The sequence below is a fragment of the Pan troglodytes genome, chromosome 1 (assembly GCF_028858775.2).
Source record: "Pan troglodytes isolate AG18354 chromosome 1, NHGRI_mPanTro3-v2.0_pri, whole genome shotgun sequence".
Lineage (NCBI taxonomy): Eukaryota > Metazoa > Chordata > Mammalia > Primates > Hominidae > Pan > Pan troglodytes.
Window position 1 is genome coordinate 210351653 of NC_072398.2, and position 12510 is coordinate 210364162.

The window sequence follows — 12510 nt, forward strand, 5'->3', positions numbered from 1 at the left end:
GCTGGTCTCAAACTCCTGACCTCAAATGATCACCCACCTCGGACTCCCAAAGTGCTGGGATTACAGGCGTGAGCCACCACACCTGGCCTGTCATGGTCTTTATAATCATTCTGTTATCATTCTCATATTAATCTTGAAATATGGCCAGCATTACTTTTTCTTTATTTCATAAAACTGAGGCATAAAGAAACAAGCAATGTGCCAGGTCAGACAGCCTAAGCCAGAGATTTCATGACAAGGCCTTGAATTTGCCCTTTAACCCTTACCTCCTCTTTAATCTTCATTTTGAGATAGTAGTGAATAAGACATTTCTACCTGACCTCGTGAACCCTATAGTCTAGTGGCAGAGACAAACCATAAACAAATAACTCCACTAGCAGTTACTTAACTGTAGTTATGATAAATGCTAGTAGACCTATAGGTCTTAGGAGAAATCCATTAATGGGATCTAATTAAGTGATGCGAGGTCAGGAAAGGCTAATCTGTTAAAACAGTCTTATCTGTTAAAGTATTTGTCAGATATATTAACTACTTTTGCTGCTTTGGCACTATATTATTAAAAATTCTTTCAAGATTATTTGTTTTCTTGGCCGGGTGCAGTGACTTATGCCTGTAATCCCAGCACCTTGGGAGCTGAGGCAGGAGGATCACTTAAGCTCAAGAGTTTGAGACCAGCCTGGGCAACATGATAAAGCCCCGTCTCTACAAAAAATACAAAAATTAGCCAGGTGTGGTGGCACGCATCTGTAGTCCCAGCTACTCAGGAGGCTGAGATGGGAGGATCACTTGAAGCCCGGGAGGCAGAGGTTGCAGTGAGCCGAGATCATCCCACTGCATTCCATCCTGGGTGACAGAGTGAGACTGTCTCAAAAAAAAAAAAAAAAAAAAAAAAAGAAAAGAAAATATTACTTGTTTTCTTAACAGTGTAATCATCATCTGCTTTCCATATATAAAAATCACCTTGGTTATCTATAGTTCAATCTTCTAAAGCCTTCAAGCCTCTGAAATTCTTCAAAATTCAGAAGAAGTAGAAGGAAGTTTTTGATGATGAGTGAGGTGGAGGTGAGTGCTTTGCAGAAACTGTTGGAAATGTACCAAAGTAAATGAACATTAACGGGAAATAGCCAAAGAATAAACCTGATGTACTGTGATTCATCAGTTAGCTTCCTGGAAAATTAGGGGTATTCTTATAAATTGGCAGCATAGCCTTTTTCTTGCTTGGAAGTAGGGAAATGTGAACGAATTGCAAAAAAATTAGAATGGTCAAGAAAGATGAAACGCCAAGACAGTAAGGAAGAAAACAGTGGAGATTGGCTTCAGATGTAATTTGAAGGATGTACAAAGTCAATGAATAACCCTTTAAAAGGGGAAAAATATGATCCTGTGATGAACTGGAGGTATAGGGAGAAAAAGACCTTAGTAACACCTAAAGAGTACAATAGGAGGACTCTTTGGAGAATCATGAGCCCTGGGCCAGGCTTGCAATACAGAAGGGGCAGAATCATTGTATCTTTACAATTTCATTGTGCAGTGTACAAAGCAACTGTGCCTGCAATATGGTTAAAACAGGTATTAACATTGGGCATTTACTGAGGACTTACTCTGCGTTGGGTGCTATTGTACATATTCGGTATGTATTAGTTTGTATTGTCCTCGTAACATTCTCCTGAAGTTGATGTTATTATCATACCCATTTTTCAGATAAGGAAACTGAGGTGCAAAGATGTAAAGCAACTTGTTCAAAATCTTAACTGCTAATAAGTGCCAGATTGAGGATTCAAAGCTAAGTTTCTAGCTTCAGAGGAGAAAATGCTTTATCTCATTACCTTTAGGGTATTAGTGTGTCAGGCTAAAGACTTAAAGAGCAGATCTTAAAAATATTTTTTCCAAATATCTTCCTATTAGGTGCTATTGTTTTTAAAAGTGATTCAAATTAATATTTATTGAGGGTTTATTTTGTGCCTGGCACTGTGCCAAGTTCTTATATCTATATTTTATATACATTCTCACGGTAACTCTGAAAAGTTAAGCCCAAGAGATTAAGTTAAACTCCTAAACTCTAAAGTAGTAAGTGGCAGAGCCAGGGTTCAAATGTACCTCTGTCTGACTCCACCGTGCATGTTTTAGTCTCTATGCTATTTATTTATTGAATACCTAAGTGTGCTAGCCACATTTTAGGGGTTGTGACTGGGTATACCATATTTGTAGTGAACAACAAAATCTGCTTCCATGGAGCTTACATTCCAGTGGGGAGATACAGACAAGTCTGGCCCTAAAGATAGGTAGTAAATTAATAAATAAACAGTAGCTACCAAAAAAATGTTTTCAGTGCCAAAAACTAAAATTATGTGATTTGATGGAGTCAGGGAAGACAGGAAGTATCATTTCAACTAAAAGCTCAAAGACAAAAAGAAGCAAACCATGAGAAAACCAGATGGAAGGGCAAGGTTATGAACTGCTGTGACACTGTGAGTATCATGATATAGCTGGAAGTATTACCCTTGAAAACCAGCGCAAGACAAGAATGTCCTCTCTCACCACTCCTATTCAACATAGTACTGGCCAGGGTAATCAGGCTAGAGAAAGAAATAAAGCATATTCAGATAGGAAGAGAGGAAGTCAAACTCTCCCTGTTTGCAGATGACATGAACCTGTATCTAGAAAACCCCATCATCTCAGCCCAAAAGCTTATTAAGCTGATAAGCAACTTCAGCAAAGACTCAGGATACAAAATCGAAGTGCAAAAATCACTAGCATCAGTCAAGCTGAAAGCCAAATCTCCAGTGAACTCCCATTCACAATTGCCACAAAAAGAACAAAATACCTAGGAATACAGCTAACAAGGGAAGTGAAGGATCGCTACAAGGAGAACTACAAACCACTATTCAAAGAAATCAGAGATGACACAAACAACTGGAAAAACATCCCATGCTCGTGGATAGGAAGAATCACTGTCATGAAAATGACTATACGGCCCAAAGCAATTTATAGATTCAGTGCTATTCCCATTAAACTCCCACTGACATTCTACAAAGAACTAGAAAAAAGTATTTAAAAATTCATATGGAACCAAAAAAAGGAGCCCAAATAGCCAAGGCAGTCGTAAGCAAAAAGAACAAAACTGGAGGCATCACACTGCCCTACTTCAAACTATATATATATATTTTTTATTATTTATTTATTTATTTATTTATTTATTTTTTCTTGAGATGGAGTCTTGCACTGTTGCCCAGGCTGGAGTGCAGTGGCGCGATCTCGGCTCACTGCAAGCTCCACCTCCTGGGTTCACACCATTCTCCTGCCTCAGCCTCCCAAGTAGCCCGGACTACAGGCGCCCGCCACCATGCCTGGCTAATTTTTTGTACTTTTAGTAGAAACGGGGTTTCATGGTGTTAGCCAGGATGGTCTTGATCTCCTGACCTTGTGATCCGCCCTCCTTGGCCTCCCAAAGTGCTGGGATTACAGGCGTGAGCCACCGCACCCAGCCTACTTCAAACTATATTACAGGGCTACAGTAACCAAAACAACGTGGTATGGTACAAGAACAGACACATAGACCAGTGGAACAGAATAGAGAACCCAGAAATAAGACTACACACCTACAATTATCTTATCTTCAACAAACCTGACAAAAACAAGCAATGGGGAAAGGATTCCCTTTTTAATAAATGGTATTGGGATACCTGGCTAGTCATATGCGGAAAATTGAAACTGGAGCCTTTCTTTATACCATATACAAAAATCAACTAAAGATGGATTAAAATGTAAAACTCAAAACTATGAAGAAGAAAACTTACACAATACCATTCAGGACATAGGCACAGGCAAAGATTTCATGATGAAGATGCCAAAAACAGTGCAACGAAAGCAAAAATTGACAAATGGGATCTAATTAAACTATAGAGCTTCTGCACAGCAAAATAAACTATCAATCAACAGAATAAACAGACAACTTACAGAATATGAGGAAATGTTTGCAATATACACATCCGACAAAGGTTTTTTTTGTTGTTGTCTTTTTTTCTTTGTTTTTTGAGACGGAGTGTTGCTCTTGTCGCCCAGGCTGGAGTGCAATGGCGCAATCTTGGCTCACTGCAACCTCTGCCTCCTGGGTTCAAGCGATTCTCCTGCCTCAGCCTCCCGAGTAGCTGGGATTACAGGCGCCCGCCACTACACCCAGCTAATTTTTTGTATTTTTAGTAGAGACGGGGTTTCGCCACGTTGGCCAGGTTGATCTCAAACTCCTAACCTCAGGTGATCCACATCCCAAATACTGGGATTACAGGCGTAAGCCACCATGCCCGGCCCCCGACAAAGGTCTTATGTGCAGCATCTGTAAGGAGCTTAAACAAATTTACAAGAAAAAAAAAACACACACTAAAAAGTAGACAAAGGACATGAACAGACAGTACTCAAAGGAAGACATACATGTGGCCAACAATCACAAGATAAAAAAGCTCAATATCACTGATTATTAGAGAAATACAAATCAAAACCACAATGAGATACCATCTAATACCAGTCAGAATGACTATTATTAAAAAGTCAAAAAATAATAGGTGTTGGCGAGGTTGTGGAGAAAAAGGAACACTTTTACACTGTTGGAGGGTAAATTAGTTCAACCATTGTGGAAGACAGTGTGGTGATTCCTGAGAGACCTAGAGACAGAAATACCATTTGACCCAGCAATCCCATTACTGTGTATATACCCAAAGGAATATAAATTGTTCTCTTATAAAGACACATGCACACGTATGTTCATTGTAGCACTATTCACAATAGCAAAAACATGCAATCAACCTAAATGCCCATCAACGATAGAGTGGATAAAGAAAATGCAGTACATAGACACCATGAAATATTATACAGCCATACAAAGGACCAAGATCCTTTCCTTTGCAGGGACATGGATAGAGCTGGAGGCCATTATCCTTAGCAAACTAATGCAGGAACAGAAAAGCAAATACTTCATGTTCTCACTTATAAGTGGAAACTAAATGATGAGAACACATGGACACGTAGAGGAGAAAAATGCACACTGGGGCCTACTGGAGGACAGAAGGTGGAAGGAGAGAGACAGGATCAGGAAAAATAACTAATGGATACTAGGCTTAGTATCTGGGTGATGAAATAATCCGTACAGCAAACCCCCATGACACACATTTACCTATGTAGCAAAGCTGCACATCCTGCACATGTACCCCGATCTTAAAAGTTTAAAAAATATATATCATGATATAGCTAATTGACCCTTTATGCAAACACAGTGAATGAATTCCCATTAGAAGACATTTAATCACTTCCATTTAAATACTGAGGAATGATTTTTATTTATTTATTTATTTATTTTTTGGAGAGAGTCTCGCCGTGTCACCCAGGCTGGAGTGCAGTGGGGTGATTACAGCTCACTGCAACCTCCACCTCCCGGATTCAAGCGATTTTCCTGTCTCAGCCTCCCGAGTGGCTGGGATTACAGGCGTGTGCCACTACACACGGCTAATTTTTGTATTTTTGGTAGACACGGGGTTTCACCTTCTTGGCCAGGCTGGTCTCATACTGCTGAACCTCAAATGATCTGCCCGCCTTGGCCTCCCAACGTGCTGGGATTACAGGTGTGAGCCACCGCTTCCAGCCTGAGGATTGAATATTTGCATTCATTTACAAGTCCTCTTGAAAAGGCATAACAATGATGTTGATTGGCTTAAAATAAGGTTAAAAAACCCACAAGGGGCCAGGTATGGTGGCTCACACCTGTAATCCCAGCACTTTCGGAGGCTAAGGCTAGAGGATCACTTGAGCCCAGGAATTTGAGACCAGCCTGGGCAAGATATCCATCTTTACAAAAAAAATTTTTAAAATTAGCCGGGCATGCTGGCATGCCTGTGGTCCCAGCTACTTGGGAGGCTGAGGCGGGAGGATTGCCTGAGCCTGGGAATTTGAAGCAGCAGTGATCTATAATCATGCCACTACACTCTAGCCTGGGTAACTAAGTGAGACCTTATCTCTTTAAAAAAAAAAAAACTAAAAGACCCACAAGGATGAAGAGACCAGGGAATAGACAGAAGCAACGTTCTGGAAGTTGGAAATAAGAAGTATGAGTGGTAATTTATTTAACAAACTAAGACTGTCTGTGAGGTACAGATGTGGCCAGAAACAAAAGGGAATTAGTTGGTTAAAAGCATATATAAGAAACATTTTACAGCCGGGCGCGGTGGCTCACGCCTATAATCCCAGCATTTTGGGAGGCTGAGGCAGGCGATTACCTGAGGTCAGGAGTTTGAAACCTGCCTGGCCAACATGAAGAAACCTTGTCTCTACTAAAAATACAAAATTAGCCAGGCGTAGTGGCTCATGCCTATAATCCCAGCTACTTGGGAGACTGAGGCAGGAGAATCTCTTGAACCTGGGAGGCAAAGGTTTCAGTGAGCCAAGATTATGTCATTGCACTCCAGCCTGGGTGACAAGAGTGAAACTCTGTCTCAAAAGAAAAAAGAAACCATTTTACATGATAATTGTCTTGAATGTTTCAAAAATGGCAATGTCATGAAAAGACAAAAAAGAGAAAGGACGATTTTAGATTAAAGGAATCTGAACAACATAACATGTAAAGTCGGGTTCTCAACTGGACTCAGCAACAACAAAAAGCTATATTAGACATTCAGAGACAGTTGTGGAAATTTGAATATGTACTATATATCAAATATTTTTATTGACATTATAGTAAATTTCTTGGACATTCAGAAAGAAAACAACAATTGATGAATCTAAATCAAAGTGAAAATATGTAGTTGTATATTGTATGACTCTTTAATTTTTCTGTAGGCTTGAAATTTTGTTAGATAAAAAGTTAATGTGAGGGAGGTATTAAATAAAGGAGCAGGGAGGAAAAAGCGGCAGTGGTGAGACACCTAGATGAGCCTTCTCCCTTCTGCATCAGTTCATCACCCTTCCTACCTACATCCTCCCCCTTCCTACCTACATCCTCCCCCTTCCTACCTACATCCTCCCCCTTCCTACCTCCATCCTCCCCCTTCCTACCTCCATCCTCCCCCTTCCTACCTCCATCCTCCCCCTTCCTACCTCCATCCTCCCCCTTCCTACCTACATCCTCCCCTTCCTACCTACATCCTCCCCCTTCCTACCTACATCCTCCCCCTTCCTACCTACATCCTCCCCCTTCCTACCTCCATCCTCCCCCTTCCTACCTACATCCTCCCCCTTCCTACCTACATCCTCCCCCTTGGAAGAGCTACTTTGCTGCAAAGGTTGAACCAAAAGATTGTGAATTCAGGGCACCAGACTAATTTCCAGTAGCTGAGAAGAGAGATACACTGCTTTATTGGTGTATCAGCAACTCTGGCTGACTGACTTTTACCCTTCAGACCAAAGATATTGACTTGGCTGGATACTCTATAGTAAACACCAGTTAACAAGCACAAATTAAGAAGCATACCACAAGAACTTAATAAAAGAATTTTAATGCTTAACCTAACCATATCACTTAAATTTAACTTTCATATGAAGGAAGACCTTTTTCATTGAAGATTGTGCAAATATTAACCTACACAGACACAGTAACCTCTGTTGACACATTAAGGCTTTTGAATCGTGACATTAAATTTCTATTTCATAATATACCATATTCAATTTTTTAAATCAGTGATCATAAAATAAGTAAATATTATGTAGAAAAATACATTTGACTTGCCCTTTGAGTGATGTTTAATAAAATTGTTAAACTAAACATGTTAGCTTTGTAAAGATGCATCATTTTAAAATTTTTTTTATTTATAAAAACAGTTCTCTGGTAAAAACTGGAAAACCTACTAGATAAATTTGAAAAGGGCTGTAATGCTCTTTTTTGGTATGACTTTTAATATTGTCCATATCAGCCTGCAATTTACTGAGCTATATATTATGTTAAACAAATATAAACTTATATTTGAAAACTGTCCTGTTCGTGGAGGTTTCTACTGATTCTGTTGTAAGTAAAAGATTTTAAAGTTATCTTAACATTCTGGTAACACTATTCAGATTTTGGAGTAAACCTTTCTTTGCTGTTGGAACAGGAAGCCATGCAGTGTGTGGAAGAGCTGAATGCCCAGGGCCTACTACATGTTTTTGTGAGAGTGGGAGTGGAGTCCACCTTGGAAAGGAGCCAGATCACCAGGGATCACATGGGCCAACTACTCTATCAGCTGGTACAGTCAGAAAAACTCAGCAAACAGGACTTTTTCAAAGGGTCAGTATCCTCTTCAAGAGTGGTATTCAGTTACTAGGCTCTTGGGTACCAGTTAATTTTCAAAGTACTTACCTCTTTAAGTATTTAGTTTTTTCCATAGATGAAAATTGTATCCACTGTAATATGTTGATATGATGCAATTAATATATTGATATGTTGGTTGATGTGATGGCATTTTATAGATTGTGCTAGGGCATAAAGGTTATCTTTTGGTTTTCTGAATATTATTGTTAGATCTCTATCATGATGTAAGTAAGGTAACAGAGACCCCTTAGCCTCAGGGAAACTCTGAGGCCTTTAGCAGCACATTTACATGTGATCCCCAAATGTTCTTTGAGGAAAAAAGCTCTTCTTTGTGAGAACAATTCTGAAAAATTGTCTTAAATTTAAAAACCATATTATTTCAATAAACCATGGTTATTGTGGCTAGGAAGCACTTGTGTGCCCACTCTAGCCTCATGGAGAAGGTTATGTAACTCGGTGTTCTTAATGATTTAGTCTATTTCAGGTTGGTTTCATTATGATTCTTGTCAATGGATGGTTTGATAAGGTCTGCCTATCTGCCTGTCACTGGTGGTGAATCCTCATTTGATCAGGTTCTGGTATATTTGTGATATACCATCATCACAAGTACATGGATCAGGTTCCTTGCGGTTCAACCACAAAATCTTACCCAGGCATAGGTTGTATAACCAATGTTTAAAGTGAAAATTGCATTGGTAAAAAATTTTGTTTTAGGAGCCATGTTGTATCAAATATAAACACAGAGTCACACCCAGCACTGACAGATGCCCACTCTCTAAGGGAATAGCAACTAGGATCTCCTAAGGTCTGGACATTGGATTTACATCTGCCATCTCATCCTCACCTGGACATATGCTTATTGAATCAAATGGCAGTAAGAAGTCTGTACTACTTGTAATTTTCCTCTTTTTTTTTTTTTTTTGCCAAGCTCATGTTCTCATAAATTAAATGCACATATGATTAAATGCCACTGTATATTTTTCCGTAGTCATTTCACATATGGCAATCCTTTTAGAATAAGGTAACCATTAAATGTCATTGTTGGCCAGGTGCAGTGGCTCACACCTGTAATCCCAGCACTTTGGGAGGCTGAGGCGGGTGGATCACTTGAGATCAGGAGTCTGAAACCAGCCACGGCCAACATGCCAACATCTACTAAAAATACAAAAATTAGCCCAACATGGTGGCATGAGCCTGCAATCCCAGCTACTTGCGAGGCTGAGGCATAAGAATCGCTTGAACCCGGGAGGCAGAGGTTGCAGTGAGCCAAGGTTGCACCACTGCACTCCGCCTGTCTCAGTCTCAAAAAAACAAAAAAGTCATTGTTGAATTTATTCATTTGACTTTGCAAGCAATGACAGCGTTGTCTTCTAGGTCCTAGAAAATTTATACTTGCCCCTAGGACCATTAAAAAGTTTTCTTGCCAGGCGTGGTGACTCACGCCTGTAATCCCAGTATTTTGGGAGGCCGAGGTGGGCAGATCACAAGGTCAGGAGTTCGAGACCAGCCTGACCAACGTGGTAAAACCCCGTCTCTACTAAAAATATGAAAATTAGGCTGGGCACCGTAGCTCACACCTGTAATCCCAGCACTTTGGGAGGCCGAGGCGGGTGGATCACGAGGTCAGGAGATCGAGACCATCCTGGCTAACATGGTGAAACCCCGCCTCTACTAAAAATACAAAAAATTAGCCGGGCGTGGTGGCACGCACCTGTAATCCCAGGTACCCGGAGACCGAGGCAAGAGAATCTCTTGAACCAGGGAGGTGGAGGTTGCAGTGAGCTGAAATTGCGCCACTGCACTCCATTCTGGGCGACAGAGCAAGACTCCCTCTCAAAAAAGAAGTTTTCTTTCAGGCTGGGCATGGTGGCTCACACCTGTAATGCTAGCACTTTGGAAGGCTGAGGCAGGGAGATCGCTTGAGCCCAGGAGTTTAAGACCAGCCTGGGCAGCATGGTGAAACTCCATCTATACTAAAAATATAAAAATTAGCTAGGCATGGTGGTGTGCACCTATAGTCCCAGCTACTTGGGAGGTTGAGGCAGAAGGATTGCACCTGGGAGGTCCGGACTGCAGTAAGCCATGATCACACCACTGCACTCCAGCCTAGGTGACAGAATGAGACCACATCTGGGGAAAAAAAAAAAGTTTTCTTTCAGCAGTAAGCTAGATTGCTCTGAATTAAGGCCATTTGAACCAGTTAGTAAGACACTTTGGCAAAAGTTGCTGTGGTTATTGGTTTTTAAGGCCAGGATGGTTTCCCAGTTTTAAAAGAGAAGCCTCCAATTCAGTCCAGTAACTAGCCAGTGCAAATGGTAAGAGCAAATAAAGGTATGTACACGCTCACAATCAGATTGAATATGGTCCTCCCAGCAGACTTGAAACTATAATTTCCTAGAAATAATACTGTTGGAGTGACGAGGATATCCATTTATAAATAGTTACTTATTATCCAGGTATTATGCTACATTCCTCAGAAAATTCTGGAAATGATAATGGTAAATTATCATTTACCATTTTCTGTCTCTTCAAACTATACTCGGAAGTTGATTCATATCTATAAAGATGCCCAGAAGCATAGTGTACCTTTATTGGCTATAATTGAACTTGTGAGATACTAGCTTAGTCTCTCGGATATCTCAGACATTTGCATTTCTCCCTTTGTGGGATTCTCTGAAGAAAAAATATCATAACCAGACGTGGTGGCTACAGTTTTGTTGTTGGTGTTAGAATTGCTGTTGCCAGCAATAATTAACACACTACTACCTTTTATTTAGACATAAAATGAGGTTAACAGTTCTGTGTCTCAGCAATTACTTCATGTTTCACCATACCTGCTTCCGTCTGCAGCTAGAGGCAGTGCAGTGACTCCAGGCCTAACCTTCGATGCTTAGACCTAACCAGTCTTGGACCTTAGACCAAGATCTGTAAAAGTTGTACTATTTTATTCTAAATGGAGAGGCCTGACAATTTAGTGCCACTTTTTTCTAAGAGGGAAATGTAGGGATTGCTTCATGTCAGTGTCCACCAAGAGCTTTCTTGCAAGCAGATCAGAATTTCACAATCCCTTCTAAAGCCTGAGTTATAAATGGTTCATACTGTCTAGAGAGGCCATTTCATTGGAGCCATGAAGATACCCTGTCTTTTGCTTCTTTATTCTTAACCTACAAAGATAGTATTGTCCTTCCATAGTATTGTGGAAGAGCCTCTGAGATCAGCTGTTTTGGGTGCTGCTACTGCTTAGATGGCAACTTCTGAACAGTTGGGGAAGCAGTTTCTGTGTAGCTCGCCAAGCCAATGATAACTCTGGGAAGGTTAGAAAGCAGAAAGCCAGCCAGGTGCGGTGGCTCACGCCTGTAATCCCAGCACTTTGGGAGGCCGAGGCAGGCGGATCACGAGGTCAGGAGATCGAGACCATCCTGGCTAACATGGTGAAACCCCGTCTCTGCTAAAAATACAAAAATTAGCTGGGCACGGTGGCACATGCCTGTAATCCCAGCTGCTCGGGAGGCTGAGACAGGAGAATTGCTTGAACCAGGGAGTCAGAGGTTGCAGTGAGCTGAGATTGTGCCATGGCACTCCAGCCTGGCAACAGAGTGAGACTCCTTCTCAAAAAAAAAAAAAAAAAAAAAAAAAAAGCAGAAAGCCTCCAGGTATACTGGTCCCTGGTGAGGTAGCTACTAATCTGCCATTTCTCCCTATAGCTCTTTAGAGTATGCACTGCTGCAAAGTAGTAAAATAGACAAAAGTTTCAAATAGGCTTTATGAATATAGCTTTTAGGTCCTTTGGAATTTTCCTTACAAGATGTTATATCAACTGTGAGCGTAATAGTTGCTGTATGTGAAATATATCTCCGCAAAGAAAACATCAAGCCATCGTCCTGATATTTTCAGGACTTGAATCTAAATACTTTATGACCCTAGTTAGGTTGGTAGGTAGATAGGTAGAAGCATTATTGTATAGGTACATGCACTTCAAACAGTGTGTTGATAGTCTTTTTATATCATGATTTCAGAAAACTTCTTTTTAAAAACTGTCTAGTAAATATAGTTGAGTGCAGTTTGCTATTAGTCACAGAATTGGAATGACTTTGAAAGTATAATAAACAAATGAAGACCAAGGTTGTAAAAATTAGAGTGGACAATAGACACAAAATATGTACCCTAGAGGAAGATTGATACATTAATATTTCACTTTGGGAGGTGTTTGTTAGAGAGAAAATTCTTATCTCTTCCTTGACTAC

At 40.5% G+C, this 12510-nt stretch overlaps 1 protein-coding gene and 1 non-coding gene across 51 annotated transcripts in view; one reads left to right on the plus strand and one right to left on the minus strand.

Moving 5' to 3' along the window:
• Positions 1-12510, plus strand: part of EIF4G3 (eukaryotic translation initiation factor 4 gamma 3) — a 367607-nt gene that overhangs the window by 326503 nt on the left and 28594 nt on the right. For all 50 annotated transcript variants that reach the window (XM_016955647.4, XM_063785248.1, XM_063785240.1 and 47 more), the window contains one exon: positions 8070-8242. In XM_016955647.4, coding sequence (XP_016811136.1) covers positions 8070-8242 — 173 coding nt within the window. The remainder of the gene's footprint in view (positions 1-8069; positions 8243-12510) is intronic.
• Positions 7796-7857, minus strand: LOC112207183 (U7 small nuclear RNA). The gene has a single exon (XR_002941644.1). It is a non-coding gene; the product is annotated as a U7 small nuclear RNA (small nuclear RNA).